This window comes from Mus caroli, unplaced genomic scaffold (assembly GCF_978045245.1).
Source record: "Mus caroli unplaced genomic scaffold, Mus_caroli_1 scaffold_15, whole genome shotgun sequence".
Taxonomy (NCBI): domain Eukaryota; kingdom Metazoa; phylum Chordata; class Mammalia; order Rodentia; family Muridae; genus Mus; species Mus caroli.
In genome coordinates, this window is record NW_028227270.1 from 55,059,155 (window position 1) to 55,080,803 (window position 21,649).

General features: G+C 34.4%; 2 protein-coding genes and 1 non-coding gene across 3 annotated transcripts; all 3 read right to left on the bottom strand.

Annotated features, from left to right (window-relative positions):
• Positions 1–965: 965 nt before the first annotated feature.
• LOC115029124 (small nucleolar RNA SNORA48) lies at positions 966–1,116 on the bottom strand. The gene has a single exon (XR_003834695.1). It is a non-coding gene; the product is annotated as a small nucleolar RNA SNORA48 (small nucleolar RNA).
• A 4,519-nt stretch (positions 1,117–5,635) lies between these two features.
• Positions 5,636–6,562, bottom strand: LOC110308682 (olfactory receptor OR9H1-like). Its single transcript, XM_021181095.1, has one exon. The coding sequence runs from the start codon at positions 6,560–6,562 to the stop codon at positions 5,636–5,638; it is 927 nt and encodes a 308-aa protein (XP_021036754.1).
• A 7,308-nt stretch (positions 6,563–13,870) lies between these two features.
• Positions 13,871–20,994, bottom strand: LOC110307697 (olfactory receptor 14A16-like). The gene is made up of 2 exons (XM_021179929.2): positions 20,928–20,994; positions 13,871–14,803 (listed from the first exon to the last, which is right to left on the bottom strand). The coding sequence occupies exon 2, from the start codon at positions 14,789–14,791 to the stop codon at positions 13,871–13,873; it is 921 nt and encodes a 306-aa protein (XP_021035588.1). The 5' UTR covers positions 14,792–14,803; positions 20,928–20,994.
• Positions 20,995–21,649: the final 655 nt, after the last annotated feature.

The window sequence follows — 21,649 nt, forward strand, 5'->3', positions numbered from 1 at the left end:
TTTCCTCTCTGATCCTTTTTATTAATAGCATGTCACTTAGCATCCATGCCTTGACTCTTCAAAGCCAAAATTTCTGTCTATCTCCTTCCCAGTAAACTGCATATTAAAGTTCTGAGAGAAAAATAAGTTGGTTAACTTTCAATTAGGCTTCTTCAAAACATCATCAGAAATCATTCAAAAATATTCTCCTCAACACCTAAATATCCTTCAAATGATGAGTAGATAATGAAAATGTGGAACACTATGGAATAGTTTTCAGATATAAAGAAAAGTAAAATCATGTACTTTGCAGATAAATAGATGAAACTGGGAAAGACCATATTGAGTAAGGTAACCAAGACCCAGAAAGACAAATGTAAAATTTTCTCTTTCCTATTGGAGTCTCCTAGCTTTAAATCTTCAGATGTGAGTACATATTCTGTAGTAACTACAAAAACAAGAAATGTAAAAAGGGACCATTGCTAAGACAGGGAGTGGAGAAGCAATAGAGAGAAACATACCATTGTATAAGTGATCTGATCAAAAAAATGGAAAACTGAGGCCTCTAATTAGAGAGAGACACAGACAGAGAGAGAAATACAGAAGGAGGATGGAAAAATAATAGTAAACATATATGAAAAAGTCACAAGAGAACATACTATTAATTAACAATGTTTAAAAACTATAATAATGGAAGTCTGTATATAAATATACATGTATAGTTTAATTGAAAATTTCTTATCTGGGCTGACAATTCTCCCTCGGCTATTTCAAGATGTTTATTTTAACTAACCCATGTAAGAGAAAACTCTAAATCTTACAATTGTCTCTTTCTTTCTTTCTTTCTTTCTTTCTTTCTTTCTTTCTTTCTTTCTTTCTTTCTTTCTTTCTTTCTTTCTTCCTTCCTTCCTTCCTTCCTTCCTTCCTTCCTTCCTTCCTTCCTTCCTTCCTTCCTTTCTTTCTTTCTTTCTTTCTTTCTTTCTTTCTTATGTGCCCGAGGCATGAAACAGCTTTGGCCACCAAGCCAGGCATCAAGCTAGGATGAACAAAGAACTGCCATCTGCCATCTGCTCTGCCCCTGACTGATATAAGATCAACACCACAAACAAGGTGCCTCTTTGCCCATTGCCAGGGGTGTACAATTATCATTTTCAAAACCTACTTTGAGGTTGAGACAGACATCTCAAGAGTTTGAAGATTATGTTTCTTTTTTAGTTAACAAATAATAAAATCATAAATGCCAAAATTAAAAAAATAAAGTAAAACAACAACAACAACAACAAAAACTCAACACCAGTCACGAGAAGTTTTTTTTTTTTTTTTTTTTTTTTGAGTTGTTGTTCAAAGTTCCCCAATAGACTTCCAGAACAATTCTTTACAAAAGAATTTATCAGATTTTCTTTTTGCACAGTGGTGGTAGACCTGGACTCCGTATTCATTTTCTGTTAAATCAACTTGTCACAAATTTAGTTTATGTGAAAACAGCAAATTATTAGCATAGATTTCTGCCCTTTCTCTTAATGTTTATATCTCCGACATGACCTTTTTGTTTATGTAGCCTCTTCCTCTCAAGTATAAGGACTCATATGATAGTATTGTGTCCAGCTTTTGGCTGTTGTGACACAATGTGAGAAACACGCAGTCAGTCTGCAATCTATAAATAAATAAATAAATAAATAAATAAATAAATAAATAAATATTACAGAATACTTTTATAATGTTTAAGTAAGTTTATGATTTTGTGTTGAGCTGTATTCATCATGATTGCATAAATCTCCCCATTTCAAGCTCAACTGATAAGTGACCTTAGTTAATTCTACAATTTTAGATTTTTCCCTTGATAGATAACACAGCATTTTCACACTTTCTGTGGATTAAGGTGCAGACATTTTGTTTGGGATATTATTCTGCTTGCCTCAGACTCTTTAGCTTAGCAAACTGATTCGGCTTTTTAGTCCTCTCTATAAAATGGGATTAATATCTATTGTTTGTTTTGAGGCAGGATCTTTTAAAAATATTTTATTTTATTTTATTTATTTTTTGTTTTTTTCAAGACAGGGTTTCTCTGTATAGCCCTGGCTGTCCTGGAACTCACTTTGTAGACCAGGCTGGCCTCAAACTCAGAAATCTGCCTGCCTCTGCCTCCGAGTGCTGGGATTAAAGGCATGTGCCACCACACCCGGCTCACCACTCCTTTCAATGTCACTCTCTCTCTTGTTCTTGTTAACTCTCTCCAGACCTTAAAGGAAAGCCTCTCCTTCTCTTTAAGGCCCTACCATATTTAGATATCCATATATTGTATTGTTTCTTTTTAATGCTCTTTCTTATACCTCGAGGCCACACCATGGACTTGGAGTCCTTTTGTTTTAATAAACCTCATAGTTAAAGGAAATTATGAATTATGTGCCAGCTTCCTTTCTGGAATGGAAGCTGCTATTGTCTATCATTTTATTTAACAAAAGTCTCCTAAAATCAAAACTACAATGTGTAGTATTAGTGTAAAAATAGGCAAATACATTAACAGAACATAGTAAAAATCTCTTGTAAATAAACCCTTTATTCTTATAGAGATAACCAACATTAAGAAATAAGTCCAAAAATAATTCAGTAGGAAAAAAAAAAACAATTCAAGTTTCCATAAATAATTTGGGAACATTTAAAGTCACACAAAAAGTGAAATTTTGAGCTAGATTCACAAAATTAAATTTTAATTTAAAATTAAAACATAAAATTATTTTGGAACCAGCTATCAACATGAAGCTATAAACCTGTAAAAAATAGTAGAAAGTTTTAGTGATTTTGAATTGAGCAAAGATCTTTTTAAAGTTACACCTCATTTTTGAGACAGTGTCTGACTTTATGATAACCAGCCTATCTTCAAATTCATAACCTCAGCTTTCTGAGTGTTCAGAGTATAAGAACGTACCAGCGTGTCAGCAGCAAAAGTCTTTTATATAAGGCAATGGAAGAACAATAAATACATGAACAAATTAATGCACTGCATTTAATTAGACTTCTATTCTTATAAGGGTGTTGTAATGTTGAGGTCTGTCCCTCCACCCCCAGAATAGGAGTAGCCATTTTGTTCCAAGCCTGCTAGCTATTTCGTGCTGCTATAATATGCCAGCCAGTCATTGTCACAGAAAAATAACTCATCTCAGAGCAGGGTCATGCTGAACACATACCCTGTTATGTTCTATATGTTATGAGGTTTTTGTAGAAATCTGACGACTGTAAGCTCCACTTAGGACCAATCAGAATAAAGGTCAGTTAGCACTGTTCTGAGTAGATAGCCAAAATAGCTTGAGTCTGAGTTGACCACCAGGCAGCACTTCCTGCACCTGCACATGAGCTTGAGTGGTTTTTCTTCATGAGCTGGCCCTGAGGGATGTTTGTGGTTGTAGCTTCAGCCCCAAATTCTGAGCTATGGCCCTGATCAATCAGTGTTAGAGTGTTCATTCAATAAACCAGCCCTATCTGACTGAGATTGGTGTTTGTGTAGGTTGTAGGGTGACTCTTAGATTCCAACAGTTAAAATAATGAAATGACAAGCTACATCCTGAAAAAATATCTTAATCCTCATATTTCATAAAGGATATTGTAAATATAACTTGGAGGATTACTGCCTCAGTCTGCTTACCTAGGCCTAGTCCTGGAAACTTCTAGCCTCTGTACAATCTAATCTAGGCCTAGAATGTTTTCAGCCTCTGAGACTTGTTGCTGAATAAGCTCACCTTTTCTAGTTCTTTCTGAGCTCTGTCTGGCTGGTTCATCTTAGCTATTCTGGCTCAAATTCCTTTCCAAACTTACTGGTTCAATCTGGTTTCTCAGTAAATTGCTCTGCTTGGTCTCAAACTAACTCTGGCAATTTGTTCTAGTCTTCTGGCTCTTTCTTATTCTCTGACTTCAACTGCCTCTGCTGACCTGAACTGCTTGACCTCATGAACAAACTCAGCTGCACTGCACTGCACTGCACTGCACTGCACTGCACTGCACTGCACTCACTGCCTCATACTGTACTCACACTGCACTCACACTGCACTCACTGCTCTCACTGCTCTCACTGCACTCACTGCACTCACTGCACTCACTCCCAACTGACTACATTGAACTGAACTCAACTGATTTAACAGAACTGACTGACTCTCTTCCTGCACTGCTCTTTAAATATCATTTCCTTCCTGTCTCTTCTTGTGAGAGTTGGATATATCATATCTCTGAAACATTTTGTCAAATCTTCCTCTGATTCATCACTTTGACCCTCAGATAGAAGTCACTTTCAACCATGGCTGCTCCCTTCTATGAAACTGACTTTACCTTTATCGTTTGGGATTAAGGGTGTGAACTAAAGATGTGTCTGTATTCCAGGGCTAGTAATAAAAAGTAGTTTCCAAGTGTGGGTAAGTGTGCATAAGACTTAAATAGACACATCATAAACCAAAATATACAGATAAAAAGTAAGCATATAAAATATTTTGGAGATCATTTACAGTTTAGCAAATGCAGCTTAAATGAAAATGAGACACCATTACAAATTTAGTAAAAAAAAAAAGTTTACATAAAAAAAGGGAGAGAATACCATATGCTAATGAAAATGCAGAGGATTTGAAACACACAGTGAAAATGTGAACTGTTAATGGAACATTGCAACAATTTCAAAACATAGAAATATATACTAACTTCCAGGTATTTATTTCAGATAAAGAAACTGCTCCTCTCTCTCTCCATATATACACACATACATTCATAAAAATATCCATAACAGCTGTGTTTATAGTAGCCCTCAAATGAAACAGCTCAAATATTTATCAACACATAAATGGATGAGCCAATTGTAGTATACTCATAATCTTAATATCATGTGATGTTACCCATGAATGAATTATAATTACATGAGCTAGATAGATATCAAAATAGTTAAGAGATCACAACCCTTCTAAGCCCCATTATGTGGAAAAGCAAGCTTATCTACATGACAAAAAATAGATAAAAGCTTATCCAGGGTGAGCTTCATTTCATAAGCAAAGTGGGAAAGCATTATAAAGACTTTCTAAGGAAATGTATGGCAGAGTGCACACTTGTTATTTTCACTATGAGATGATCATACAAGCATACACATGCGTTAAAACATAACGTATTCTAATACTTCAATTGAATGAATTGATAGATTACGTGTTAATTAGAATCCATAAAAGCTGCTCAAAACAATTTATCAATAAATTTTGTCTAATTTATTATTAATTTTAATATTAAATACCAATAATTAATTTATACACTGCTAAGTAGTTTGTATTGAAGCATTTTGAGTTTCTTCAGTTTTGGAAAGATCTGTTTTACTACTTCATGAGTTACATCCAAGATAAATATTGTCTGATTGTTTAATCATTTTTATGATGAAATCTGATTAGGATCCTGTATATGAGGCAAAATAAACACATACCAAAGCAATTATCCATTTTCCCAGTTTACATTTTATTTCTCATCAGCAAATCATCAGCATGATTTTATTCATTGATAAATATATAAAAATAAAATACATTCTCTTCCTTAAATCAAAAACTTCAAAGAAAGGAACCACTACTAGAGTATAAATCATGAGAGTAACAATGAATTGGCGTGAAGTCCAGGTTACTTTGTGAGACCTACAGCCAGAGAATCAGGAACAAAATCTCTGCTTGCTTCTCTTCAGTGCTTGTTTGACATCTTTGTTCCTCAGGCTGTATATAAGGGGGTTCAACATGGGAATGACAATAGTGTAGAAGATAGACACCACTTTGCTCTGCTCCATGGAGGAGACAGCACTGGGCTGTGCATACATGAAGAAAACAGTACCAAAAAACAAGCAGACACCAATCAAGTGGGAGGCACACGTGGAGAAAGCTTTCTGGCGTCCCTGTACTGTGCGGATCTTCAATATTGTTGAAATGATATAGATGTATGAGACAAAAACAGTCAAGAAGGTACTGACAATAATGGAACCACATAAAGCAAGAAGAACCAGCTGGTTTATAAAAGTGTCTGAACATGAGAGGGATAAGAGTGGTGGAACGTCACAGAAAAAGTCATTGATCTCATTGAACCCACAAAAAGTCAAAGTGAAGGTCATCGTGGTTTGCGTGACAGCATTCACTGCACCCCATGAATAGGACCCTGATACCAACAATCCACAGACCCAGTGGGACATACTCACAGAGTATAGAAGAGGGTTACAGATAGCAATGAAGCGGTCATAGGCCATGGCAGCCAAGAGAAATGCTTCTGTGGTTCCAAAAAGAGACAAAAAAAAGAATTGTGTGGCACACCCACCAAAGGATATTGTATGGTCCTGTTTCAAGCAGTTTATCAGAGCTCTAGGAGCAATTGTGGAAGAATAGCAGATATCCAAAAAGGAAAGGCTCTGGAGGAAGGCATACATAGGAGTATGGAGCTGTGCATCCATCCTAATAATTATAATCATGCCAAAATTCCCCACCACTGCTATAACATACAAAAATAAAAAAATCAGAAATAGCAACATTTGTATACCAGGACCTCCTCTGAATCCAAGTAGAATAAACTCTGAGACATGTGTAAAATTTGTCATTTTATAACCAGAGCCACAGAGGATGGAAAAGAAAGAGGAGATACAACAAGAAGAAAAATCTCACACTTTACTACCTACAGGATTAAGTTAAATTATAGACTTTTGTATAGCATTAGAATCATTCTGTTTATAACCTTGGTCTACTGTGTTCCATATGCCATGAAAAATTGGAATAAGTACAGCTGCAGGAGAAAGGAGTTGGAAATACATAAGTATAGGAATACAAAGAATCAGCATCTATGAATACATCAATATTATGCTCACCTTGTCTTATCAGCAATGCAAAGGCCATGAAACTATGAGTTATTTCAAATCATGCAATTACTTTATTATTAATTAATAAAAATATGGATAAGTCTCAAAATCAAACTGCAAAAATAAGGGCTACAGGTATAGCTCAGTGGTAAAGTATTTGTATAGTAGTCCCAAGGTTCTAAATTAAATCCCCAGAAACATAAAAAGAGAACACGACAGACATGAGGATACATGAGACATAACTATTGATTCAGTTATACATTTTAAGAATTGGTATATTGAGTACACTATGGACATGTTGAAAAGTCATAAGTACTGTGCAAAATCATTTCACCTATAGTCCCACGTTTCAATATTTAATTTCTTACTTATGCTACAACATATATTAGATTTTTAAAAGCTTTAGACAAAAGCCTTCATCTTTCTAGGAGACATGACTATAGAATGAGTCTCAGTGCCACACACTGTCCTTTTTCTCTTTTAAAGATCTAAAGGAGAAATCTCCACTTCTAAAAACACCTTATATTTCTGGGTATGTGGTGTCTTCTATTTCCTAAGTTGACTGTTTAACATATACACTCTTTCTAACCTTTCTGGTCTCTGTCCTTTTTTGTCTTTCATGTTTTGTATCTGTTCATCCTATTAATTCTTATAAGGTCCCTTATGATGACACTATATTCTTTTAGATAGGTCACAATAATCTCATTTCCATATTCTTCATGACTGTGTCTGAAAATCTCCTTTTATAAGGTAACATGATATATTCACAGGATCCATAAAATATGCTGTGTATATCATGAGAGGTACTATCCATTCCATAAAAAAATTATTGGATACATTCTAGACAAACTAATGAATTTTTGTTAAGCTATAAGACAAAATAAATCAAGTAATATATGCTTCTTATAAAATTAGATCTTTTCATTGTAATTGATGTGCTCTTGTTAAATTATTTTTCTCTTACCTTTTCCATCTCTGGTACACACTTCTTCATGAGCTATTATACAAATACCACATAAAACTTAATTTAATTTAGTATCCTCTCTAAAGGAACACTTGTACTTCAGTAAATTGAGACTTTGTTGTATACTGAGATATCAATTTTTTAAAACAATAAGTGATGGAGCTGTGTATTTATGAGGTAGGTATTTGTATGCATGGGGTACTTACAATTTTGAAAAAAATTGGCTATTGTTTTCCAATTTGTTTATTACTAGGAACCTCTAATACTCAAAGTAGTGATATGAAACAGAGAAAGAGTTCAGTGTACTAATATCTGGGATAATAAGGCTCTGGTATCAAAAACCCTGGCCTTAGTATGACCACTTTTCTGGTAGCTTAACCTGTTGGGTGTGGATATTAAAAGTGATGGTTCACTGTAAAGTCTAAAGCATTTTATAGGTAAAAGTATTGTGCAGATTCCTGGCATATAATAAGCACAATCTCAGTTTTATAGTCATTAATAGTTTAGGATACATTGTTTCTCCAATGAATTTGGATTGATGCCTGTTACATTCATGAATCAATTGTTATTCTCAGAAAAGTATGATTGAGTCAGAATCTTCATCTATTTAACTAAAATTCAAATATACTTAATATAATTGGTCACGGGGTCTTTGAGATAACATTATATTTTATGTAAAATAGACCTCACCTAAATATGTAGTATCTTTCCTTCCCTTTCTAGCTGACCCTTGAGTTCCTCTTCAATTCTGCAGTAAATTATGCACGCACAAAATTTCCTCAGCCCAATTTTGCAGGAGATAAGAATAAAGAATATATAGTTCCCATGGTGTTGGTCATCAGAGATTTATTCCCTAAGGTTCTGTTTTAACAAGAAGAGTTTGATCACTCAGGCAACTGGAAAAGTGGCAAAAGGAAGTCCTAGAGTAAAGATTTGAAAGCAAAACAAGCCGGGCGTGGTGGCGCACGCCTTTAATCCCAGCACTCGGGAGGCAGAGGCAAGTGGATTTCTGAGTTCGAGGCCAGCCTGGTCTACAAAGTGAGCTCCAGGACAGCCAGAGCTATAAAAAGAAACCCTGTCTCGAAAAACCAAAAAAAAAAAAAAAAAAAAAAAGCAAAACAAAACCAAATTAAAACAATAACACCTATTTTTAAAAATAGTAATTCATGCTTATAAGCTTCAAAAATGAAAAATTTAAATGAAAAATTTACCTGATACTATCCCAGAACTATGATCTAAGACAGTGTGGACATATATGAATCACTTCCCAATACTGGTCAGGTGTCTGGCTTTCTTTTTTTTTTTTTTGGTTTTTCGAGACAGGGTTTCTCTGTGTAGCCCTGGCTGTCCTGGCACTCACTTTGTAGACCAGGCTGGCCTCGAACTCAGAAATCCGCCTACCTCTGCCTCCCGAGTGCTGGGATTAAAGGCGTGCGCCACCACGCCCGGCGGTGTCTGGCTTTCTGTGACTAACATAAAACACCAAGGCAGGGAAATATTGCTGTTATGTTTTGTGATATATTTCAGATTGTGTTTTTGTTATACTAAAATAAGAAATGGCAGAAAAGGAATAAACATTCTGACTTACTATAGGGACAACTAATACCCATACCACTTATAATTTCTGAAAACATGTCATATGTTAACTTGTGTAACAGACAATGAAATATTTGCTTTTATGAAAATTCCCTCAAGTCCATAATTTTAAAATTATATAAATGAAAATTAAAAACTTGAAACATAAAAAATTAATGTCATTTAGAGTGAAATTAGAATAAAAACCCAAACAGCCTTTATGTAGTTTGATATTTGCCTTCACATTTTCTAACATTTTATTGAAATACATATTATTTCCAAAGTGGTTTACCAACTTGCAACCCCACCAGCAGTGGAGGAGCGTTTCCCTTTCTTCATATCCTCATCAGCATCTGCTGTCACCTAAGTTTTTTATCTTAGCCATTCTGATTGGTATACAGCAGAATCTCAGGGTTGTTTTGATTTTCATTACCCTGATAGCTAAGTATGTTGAACATTTCTTTAAGTGATTCTCATCCATTCAAGATTTCTCAGTTGAGAATTCTTTGTTTAGCTCTGTACTCCATTTTTTAACTGGGTTATTTGGGTTTCTGGATTCTAACTCTTGAGGTTTTTTTGTATATTTTGGATATTAGCTCTCTATCAGATGTGGGTTGGTAAGGATCTTTTCCTAATCTGTAGGTTGCCTATTTGTCCTATTGACAGTGTCCTTTGCCTTCCTGAAGCTTTTTGGTTTTATGAGGTCCCATTTGTCAATGGTTGATCTTAGATCCTGAGTTCTTGGTGTTCTGTTCAGGAAAATTCCTCCTATGCCGATGTGTTCAAGGCTCTTTTCCACTTCCTATTCTATTAGATTTAGCATATCTGGTTTTATGTGGAGTTCCTTGATCCACTTGGACTTGAGCTTTGCACAAGGAGATAAGAATGGATCAATTTGCATTCTTCTACATGCAGGCCACCAGTTGAATCAATCTTGGGGTTCCTCAGAAAATTGAAAGTAGTTCTACTTGAAGACCCAGCTATACACTCCTGAGAATATACCCAAAAGATGTTCCAACATATAAAAAGGACACTTGCTCCACTATGTTCATAGCAGCCTTATTTATAATAGCCAGAAGTTGGAAAGAACCCAGATGTCCTTCAATAGAAGAATGGATACAGAAAATGTGGTACAGTGGAATACCACTCAGCTATTAGCAATTGGATGGAACTAGAAAATATCCTGAGTGATCTAACTCAGACCCAAAAGAACAAACATGGTATGTACTTGCTGATAAGTGGATATGAGTCCAAAATCTCAGAATATCCATGATACAACTCACAAACTATTTGAAGCTTAACAACAGGGAAGGCCAAAGTGTGGATGCTTCAATGTCACTTAGAAGGGGAAACAAAATAATCATGGGAGGTAAAGGGAAGGAGGGACCTGGGTGGGAGAGAGGAGGGGGAGGGGAAAAGGGAGGAAAAGAAGGGGCAGGATTGGGTTTGGGAAGAGACAGGAGAAAAGTCCTGAGAATGAATAGAAATATGTAGTGGGGGTGGGGGGTGCAGGGAGAAACCAAGAAGTCCCAGACACCAGGTATGTGAGAGGGTCCCAGGACCCAGTGGGGATGATGTTAGACAAAATACCCAACAGAGGGGAGATAGAACCTGAAGAGACCACCTCCGGTAGATAGGCATGGTCCCCAGTTGAGGGATGGGCCCACGCACCCATCTCAAAAATTTTAACCCAGAATTGTTCTTGTCTAAAGGAAATGCAGGGACAAAAAAATGGAGCAGAAACTGAAGGAAAGGTCATCCAGGGACCACCCCACCTTAGGATCCATCGCATCTGCAGACACCATACCCTGACACTTTCTGATGGCAAGAAATGCATGCAGACAGAGCTGTCCTCTAAGAGGTTCTGCCAACACCTGACTAAGACAGATGCAGATACTCACAGCAAATCATTGACTGAACCTGGGTATCCCAATGGAAGAGTTAGGGGAAGGACTGAAGGAGCTGAAATGGATAGCAATCTCATAGGAAGGACAACAATATCAACTAACCAGACCTCTCAGAGCTCCTAGGGACTAAACTACCAACCAAAAAGTATACATGGGAGGGACCATAACTCCTACTACATATATAGCAGAAGATTGTCTTATCTGGCATCAATGGGAGGGAAGGCTCTTGGTCCTGTGGAGACTTGTTGCCCTATCGAAGGGGGATGCTAGAGGGGTGAGGTGGGAGTGGGTGGGTAGGGGAGCACTCTCTTAGAAGCAAAGGGGAAGGAGATGGGATGGGGGTTTGTGGATGGGAGACTGGGAAAAAGACAACATTTAAAATGTAAATAAATAAAATACTCAACAAAAAATAAAATAAAAATAAATAAAGCAAAGAAATGCATATTATTTTACTTACATTATGTACATATAACTGAACTATATGTATGTACATATAGTTGAATTGTATGGATGTGCATAACAAAGTTCAAATTCTGTAATGAATTTAGAAAAACTTAAAGCAATCCCACTAAAATCAGGGACAAGGAAGACTGCCCATTCTCCTCCTATTTATTCAATATAGTAGTTGAAGCTCTAGCCAGGACAATTAGACAACAAAAGGAGATCAAAGGATACAAATTGAGAAGGAGGAAGTCAAGATATCTATTTGTGGATGATATGATAGTATACATAAATGACCCCGAAAACTCTACCAGAGAACTCCTACGGCTGATAAGCAACTTCAGCAAAGTGTCTAGATATAAAATTAACTCTAACAAATCAGTAGCCCTCCACTACACGAAGGATAAATGGGCTGAGAAAGAAATTAGGGAAACAAAACCCTTCACAATAGTCACAAATAATACAAAATATTTTGGTGTGACTCTGACCAAGCAAGCGAAAGATCTGTATGACAAGAACATCAAGTCTCAGAAGAAAAAAATCAAAGAAGACCTCTGAAGATGGAAAGCTCTCCCATGCTCATGGATCCTCAGGATTAACAGTAAAAATGGACATCTTACCAAAAGCAATTTAAAGATTCAATGAAATAATTTCTTGACTGACAGATTTATACACAAGCACTTTCTAATGCGACATTTCACTCTTTTGATTTAAAAAATTCTAGATAGGATCAGAGGTGAGGAGGACACAACATCTGCCCCAACACTGGAAGTTACAGGGACCAGTGGGATCCAGTCACCCAGGAACTCTGCCCAACCAGTAGCACTAGATCCTTCTGGTTTGGGCTAGTGCCCTGAGCAGACCTTGGGCATGAACTCTGCAGCCAGTCCCACAACACCCAGAAGAAGAGAGGACCCTTGACTTTGCAAACTTTATATGCCCCAGTACAAGGAAACGCCAGGGCCAAGAAGTGGGAGTGGGTGGATAGGGGAGCAGGGCGGGGGAAGGGTATAGGGGACTTTTGGGATAGCATTTGAAATGTAAATGAAGAAAATATCTAATAATTTTTTTTTAAAAAGAAGAGAAACTGGAGAGAGCTTACACTAGCAGTTTGACAGCACACCTGAAAGCTTTAGAACAAAAAGAAGCAAATTCACCCAAGAGGAGTAAACATCAGGAAATAATCAAGCTCAGGGCAAAATCAACCAAATAGAAACAAAAAGAACTATACAAAGAATCAACCAAACCAGGAGCTGGTTCTTTGAGAAAATCAACAAGATAGATAAATCCTTAGCCAGACAAGCCAGAGGACACAGAGACAGTATCCAAATTAATAAAATCAGAAATTAAAATGGAGACACAACAATGAAATATATCTTGAAATAATTATTCTTTTTGTTGACTATTAACAGTTAAAAATACTAAAATCATGTTCTACAAACAAACAAAAAATTCTGCAATCTTTCATTCCACTTTATGTTAAAAACTATACTATTAGTGCTCTTAATACGATCATTATTTGATTGGCCTTTGTCGATTATTATCAACATATCTCAGGCAAAATTCTTAGAAATATCAGTAAAATACTGTATTTACAAGTTTATAGCCTAAAACATCTTTTTTTTTATTGGATATTTTCTTTATTTACATTTCAAATGTTATCCCCTTTCCCGGTTTCCCCACCCCTTCAAGAAACCTCATCTCAAATTCATTTGATATATTTCCCATTTTAAAAAATCAAAGAAAAAAATATTCTAGGATTACTTCACTCTAGGAACTTTTATTTTAACTGATAAAATTACGAAACTGGCTAAAAGAATGTATCATAAAATATTTATATTTGAGATACATTACCAAAAAAGAAAACCAAATCTATTGAGACTGGTGTTGGTAAATATATGACTATGAAATGAAACATATTATTCTAAACCTATAATCTATTGATATAGACATAATATTTGGAAGATTTCCCCTGAATTGATAATCTGAAATTCCTTTAATGTTCAGTCCCACATAATATTATAAATGGAATTTTTTTTTGTTAGAGCAAGATACTAAAGCATATACCAAATAATTTTATTACAGGTTTGGATTACCAGATAATTTTATATAGTTTGTTTCATAGTAGCTAATATTTTCAAGATTTAGAGGCATGTGATCATTTTTTCACCCAAAAATGTTATGTAGGGCCACTTTTACATCTGAATTTCTAAAGCTATAAATCACAGGATTCAGGCTGGGAGGTAACAGAGAGTAAAACACTGACATAAAGAGGTTCAGTGATGATGGGGATTTTACTGCTGAGCCTAAATATGCAACAAATGCAGAAGAGAGAAATAATGTCACCACGGTAAGATGGGGTATACAGGTAGAGAAAATTTTAAACCTTCCTTGTATAGAAGGCATTCTTAGGATTATAGTGAAAATGTGAACATAGGAAATAATCATCAATATAAAACACAAGAAGGTGAAACAACAGCTAGTAATAATAAACACATATTCTAGAATTTGGTCTCCAAAACAAGCAAGTCTAAGAAGTGATGGGATATCACAGAAGAATTGATACACTACATTTGGACCACAGAAATGGACAGAGAATGTTCCTGTGGCATGAACAGACCCATAGATACATCCACTGAGCCATGCTACTGCCACCATCTGAACACAGGCGTCTTTATTCATTATGGCCTCATAGTGTAGAGGAAGGCAAATGGCAGCATAGCGGTCATAAGACATCACCAAAAGCAGGGCAAATTCAGTGCCTGCCAAAAATATTACACAGAAAACTTGTAAAACACATCCCAGGAAGGAGATGGAATGGGTGTTAGTCACAGAGTTCATGATGGATTTGGGAACAGTGACAGAAATATAACAGATATCAATCAGGGACAAATTCTTCAGAAAGAAATACATAGGGGACTGGAGATGCTGGTCTATAGTAGTAATGGTGATAATGAGGAAGTTTCCCACTAGTGCTCCCAGGTAAATCAAGAAGAAAAGTGTGGCACACAATGTCTGCAGTTCATCTGGGTATCCCATGAGCAAGAATTCCATGTATTCCGTTGTATTGGTTATTGTGTCCATCATTGCGGTTCCTGTCTGGGGAAATACAAGGGAAACCATTATTGCTTCACTTACTTATATCTCCCTCTTCTAATTTTGTGATTTTTTAAAAAATTAAATAATTATTGATTTATTTTATTCAATTCTCATTGATGTCTTTACAATGTAATAGTATACAGTGAATGACATCTTGCAAATTGGAAAGTTATCAATGGTTTACAGTAAGTTTTATAAAAGTCTTTTTAAAACAGTTTAACTTTTGTAAAGAGGTATTTAAAACAGTTATTAAGTGTGGGACAATGTTATCAAATGATATCATGAACTTTATAGAGTAAATAGAAGTAAATAACCCAATCAGGTTATTAAAAAAGGAATGTATTAACTTTAATAAAATGTTTAAAGTAGTAAGATTTTTTGCATTAAAAGTTTGATATTGATTATATTTACAAATCTGCTTTATTCCCAGAAGAATGTTCTATAAGATTAAAGGGCATATAGAAAAATTCAACTACTTCTTTCCTTATTTTCCTCTACTGTGTTGTAGTACAGATAAACAAGAAAACATAAGTGAGCAGAAGAAAAGATTCTTTTCACAAGAAAAATTATAATAAGTGATAACAGGGGTGAGAAGGGAGGTACATGAGAGGATCATGGGGTGAACATGACCAAAGAAAAATGATACACATCTAGGAATGTATCATTAACTCATTACTTTTCTAAAACAAAAGAAGTACATTTAATTGTTATCCCAGCAGATAGATATGCTCACAGAGTTTTTCAACAAATAATGCTTATAATTTTCTTAATTTGATAAAAATAAAAATTACAGATCAAAGAAAATTTTAAAAATTCATAATTAAAAATGGGATGATAGATATGCAAAGGCAATAATATCAAGATGGATTATATAAATAAATAAATCAACCAGAAAAATTGAGTTCATTTCTTGTAAGCACGCTGTTAGTATCATGGGAAATAATGACAACAAAAGTAATGCGATGATGTATACAGTGTCTCAATAAAGAAAATTCCTCACTTAAAATCTACATACATCAGTTATCCCCTTAACGTTAAGGCTACCCTAACATTTCTTCAGATGAATCAAAGTTGACGATATTTATGAGGAGCTGAGATAGTTATTACTGATGGTCAACAGGATCTAGATTCACCCATGCAGGATACCTGTGAGCGGGGCTTTCTACATTTGCTCAATAGAAACGGGAAGACCCACCCTAAGAGCAGCAGCACCGTTTGATGAGGATAGGTTCCAGACTGTATAAAAAGAAAGCTACCTGAATATCAATATTCATCACCTTTTCCTTTCTGCCTGCAGATACAATGTAACAAGTTGCTTCCTCAAGTTCTGCTACCATCACTCTCTTGTCATGATGGATAATAACCTTGAATTAGGAACCAAAATAAACATTTTTACCTTTTGCATTCCAAAAGATGAAAAATAAAAGTAAACACTAATCATAAAAAATATTTTTAAGAATTTAAAGCTCAACACAAAATTATATCTAATACTAGAAACATCACATTCTTCAAAATGGAATATTAAAGATCATACATAAAAATGAAGGCAAGAGGCATAATACACATTGGGGCAAATATAAAGACTTTTTTGCTATTTCATTTCCTTACAAACCTAATTTTATTATAAAAACTTGTTAAAACTATTCTAGATTAATATCTAAGAAAATTGAAATGTGTGATGATTTTTAAAATATCAATGAATATTACTATAATGAAATATGTTTATATATTATGTAAAATGACATGTCATTGAACTAACCTTTGATATGTTAGAGTCATATTGCAAATCATGAAATCATCAGAACAAATTAAGGTTGGTAAGGAAAATGTATGGATAAAATGAATACTTAATTTATAAAAAGAAAGAATAGGGCCTATTAAAGGAAGCACTGGTCAAACAGAAAACAAATGAGGAATTTTAGATATAAGTCCAAACATGAATATTTACATTTAAAATAAATGCACTGCATAGAATTCATTTGTGTGTACACTGCATTTTAACCATCTATCTATCCTTAGATGAACAATTGAGAGTGTAGATGTCTGTATCATACTGATTTAAGGTTTTTATGGTGTGAATGTGTAAAAATTCTATCACCATACATATGAATTTAAAATACTTTGCATCAAATTTAAAAATCTCTATACATCAGGAAAAGTACTGCACATCTTTAGCAGTATATAGACTATAAGACAATTGCTGAAATAGAGATATTAAATAAGGACACTTGAGATTCAAAGTTGGAAGGAATGGAAGGGTGTTGGTCTAAGCATACAAAGTTGAACAGGTAGGATAAATTTATGTTTTGGCATTTATGGATATTCTGAATAACCTTATTCAATATTTCCATACTGAATACACATATTACAAAATAATATGTACTTAGATTATATATGACTATAATTATATAAAATATTTAAATATAAAATGAGTTAATAAACAATAATTGAACACTTTAACAAAAAAGATTAAAGATAGTAAACTTTATAAAATACCTGATTAAGTGCTAAGACAGAGGTAATTTTGTGTGATCTCTGTAACCAAAACATTATTACATGTAATTTTATTGTTCAATATTTTTATATTACAAAAGAAGAAATGTCAAAATTCAGTTACCCAAACTGAATTCTAAATATGCATTTAAAAAGACTACATTAACTCATAAAAGTCTATAAGAAAATTATAAAAAATTAATACTAGTTCTTAAAAATGAAAACAGCAACAGAAACAATGCATGTATACCATCTAGACATTTGAACAAAATGTACAAATTAACAATGAAAATGTTTTAAGTAGCCAAATTTTAAATAAATATTCCTTCAAGTCACAAATGTGTGGTAAGCAGAAAACTGATATAACCATAATAATGTAACATAATATTCATAATTATCATCAAACATGGGAACAAAGAGAAAAAGAAAATAATTTACAACTAAATTCATAGGTATCTGAAGTTTATAGTAACACATTCAATGTTGAAGCAAAATTTGAAGCAAAACACACAAACCTGGAGTTAGAAATACATCTACAAATACAATATAAAAATGCATACTTTTTTTAATCAGTGATTTATAGAGTAAATAGAAAATATAATTAAATGTATCAGCAGGCTTAAAGTATTATAAACAAGTTTACAAGTTACACATCTAGGACCAACACACACATTTACAAGTTACACATCTTGTAAATGTGCAACTTTATTTCTTTTGATGTTTATGTGGATCTAATGACTATGAACAAATTAACAAACCACAAAGAAAAGTTACTTTAAAAACTTCAAACTATACAATCAGATTTTAATTAAGAATCAGCATAACTACATGAAAATTCTAAAATATTAATTTTAAGTATTTTATCTAAGACAGTCACAGATAATTTGAACTAAATTACATGGAAATAAACATGTAAATTTGTGTGATCTCTGTAACCAAAACATTATTACATGTAATTTTATTGTTTCATAATTTTATATTACAAAAGAAGAAATGTCAAAATTCAGTTACCCAAACTGAATTGTAAATATGCATTTTAAAAAGACTACAATAACTCATAAAGGTCTATAAGAAAATTATAAAAAAATTAATACTAGTTCTTAAAAATGAAAACATCAACAGAAACAATGCATGTATACCACCTAGACATTTGAACAAAATGTACAAATTAACAATGAAAATGATTTAAGTAGCCTAATTTTAAATAAATGTTCCTTCAAGTCAAAATAATAACAACAATTCAAAATAATAATTTACATGCAGTGAATAAGTTCAGACCACAATAATCAAAATAAATAAGAAATGGAAATTATAAATGTTTATTAAATAGGAATTTTAATGTTCATAAAAGATCAAGTAAATACTAGGCTAGAAAATATGTATTTTCAACTCAGAAAATAGGTGATCTCATCTCAAAAGTGTATGATTATCAAATATTTGCATAAATGTTAGAACAAATAAAAACTATACATTGGTGAAAAGATTAGATAAACCTAGCAGTTTTCTAAACCACCTTGAGACTGATGTGCTATGAGAACATCTGCAGTATGATAGAGATTCAGAGAACAGGCAAAGCCTGGGAGTTCTGAACTTGAGATTTGTAATAAACAAGACAGCTAACATGGAGCACTGTAGATGTGGCAGGGAAGGACAAGGTTCCTCACAGCTGGGCTGTAAGCAAACAGAAAAACTGGGTTTCATTTAGTGGGCAGGTCCAAAGGTACCTTGATAGTCAGTACCTTGATGATACTCAGCTGCTTTGGGAGGAGTTCTACTGCCTTAGTTCTTTGATGTAGGTGATCAGAAGCCCTTGCACTTTGAGATCTTCAGTTTCCTGTGGCATCTCCTTTTCAGCAGCTAAGAGTGCAACCACCTCAGAACTAGAGTAAGCCCTGAGCCCTGAAAACAAACTGCAACTTGAGTGTATGTTTAAGGACACAAGTCTATCTGATTGAAAAAGTATTGTTGGGTGTAAGAGAATTTTAGTATACAAGGAAGTAGTAGATGTAAGAAATATTTTATATGAACATACATGATCACTTTAACTAAAAATAAAACTATTATAATAACCATAGACTTCTTATTTAATAAATAATGTGATGATGCTGACTATCTTGGATGATTTTTCCGCCCACTTCTCAAGCTTTCTCAGTTGTATGGAAGAAATAAATTAACACCAATTCCAGGCACTACAGCAGAACCTTCATGAGTTCCCAAGAATGGTATACACGTGAAGGTTGGGGAATGACTTTTGCGATTCAAAACGTAATCCATCAAGGCAATTTTTATCTGATGTTTGTATCAAGTTGGCATTTCTCAAAGATACTGTTTGAAGCAGAAAAAAATTAATGAGATGGGAAGAAAAAAGTTTTGGCCTTTTGTGCTGATTGAGCAGCATGATCAGGAGACACATAGGACTATGAGTGGACTTGGCCAGAAAGTGGCATTAAACAAGAGTTCTTCACAAACCTGTGAAACTTGAAGAAGTTGCAGTACATCATTATTGTCTTCTCATTTGCTTTTGAAAAATACTTTTAGGGGAATTTAAAACTTGTGTTTTGTTTTGAAAAGCTGCAAAGGATCTGTGTTTCTAATGTTTCCTCCAGAGGCCTATCTTTTAATGTTATTATACAACACAAATATACATAAGAACTCAAGGCATGAGCTAGAATTGTAGCTCATAGTAGACTATCTATATGTTTAGAAATCTGGGCTTAGTTCTCAGCACTGCCAGAAACAAGTATTAGTAAATGAATAAACAAATAACCAACATGGAGTAAAAATGTGTGAATGAAATAAAATTGAAGACAATTTATTTTTTGGTAACCCTGCAATTGATGTTTTCTACCTTTACAAATGTTCCAGGATTGTTTGATTCCCATTTTCTCTGTTAAGTGAAGAGTTTGGGCTTTATGATTGCTAAAAAAAAAAAAAAAAACAACTTGTATCTCTAAGGAAGGCTTACTGTTCTATGCTCAAAAGAGTTGATCAGATTCCATGTTGCTACAACAGACTACTGAGTGATTTAGCTGTTATGCTCAGTCTTTTTTAGACCCCATATTACTTCACCTTAGTACTGCTATCAGTGCCATAGCAGACTTTTAAGAATAGATTTTAAAACCTCAGACTATTCACTTTCACTCCATGAGCATTGGAAAAGATGCATCAGTTATCTGCATTTGTTCTCAGCTGTCTTTACTATTCTGATTGCAAGATAGCTAATGATTTAACATGTTAATATAATTTTTGTAGATAAGTGTGTTTAATGATCCTCCATTTTAAATGTGATTAAATGTGGCTCTGTGATCATATTCTAATTTTGAGTGAAAATAACTGGGTTTTGAAACTTACCAGCTGAACAGTCATTCCTAGAGAATTAGACATCATCATTAGAAGCAGACAAAGACTTTGAGCTCTGCTTATGTGTTTTCCAGACATATTCTGGCAAAGTTTTGGGGAAAGTAGGTGTTTTGAAAGATTCTAGCCCAAGGAAATGATGTTTCTCTAGGTAAAAACACAAATTACTCTGATTTGACTGAAATTAATGCAAATACACCAAAGGAAATTTAGATTTTCTAAATTGTAAATCTGCTCTCCTACAAACATGTGAAACCCCAGAATTCAGACTCACCTGGTATAACTCAAAATGCAGGGTTTAATTTTTTTTCTTTATGAGCTCTTCTACTGTTCAATGTGTTGGGAAGGACTTCAGTGAATTTCATCTTACCTAAAGGGCTTGCCCTTTTTAATGAGGTGGGAATGATATTCAACTGGTTATACTTCATCCCTTGGGAAAATCATGGATTGAGGGAAAAACACAATTGTAGGAGAAACAAATGATTGCGGCTCTTATGGAGCCTTATTCACCCAGGACACTATAATCTACTCATGCTCTGACTTTTCCCATAGTGTGACACTGAAAGTTCTTTTTTTTTTAATATTTTTATTACATATTTTCCTCAATTACATTTCCAATGCTATCCCAAAAGTCCCCCATAGCGCCCCCCACTTCCCTACCCACCCATTCCCATTCTTTTGGCCCTGGCATTCCCCTATATTGGGGCATATAAAGTTTGCAAGTCCAATGGGCCTCTCTTTCCATTGATGGCCGACTAGGCCATCTTTCGATACATATGCAGCTAGAGACAAGAGCTCCGGGGTTCTGGTTAGTACATCATGTTGTTCCAACAATAGGGTTGCAGATCCCTTTAGCTCCTTGGGTACTTTCTCTAGCTTCTCCATTGGGAGCCCTGTGATACATCCAATAGCTGACTGTGAACATCCACTCCTGTGTTTGCTAGGCCCCGGCATCGTCTCACAAGAGACAGCTATATTTGGGTCCTTTCAGCAAAA

Excerpts from the sequence above, each read along its gene's own strand:
- LOC110307697 (XM_021179929.2), bottom strand. The coding sequence starts at position 14,791 with ATGATGGACACAATAACCAATACAACGGAATACATGGAATTCTTGCTC.
- LOC110308682 (XM_021181095.1), bottom strand. The coding sequence starts at position 6,562 with ATGACAAATTTTACACATGTCTCAGAGTTTATTCTACTTGGATTCAGA.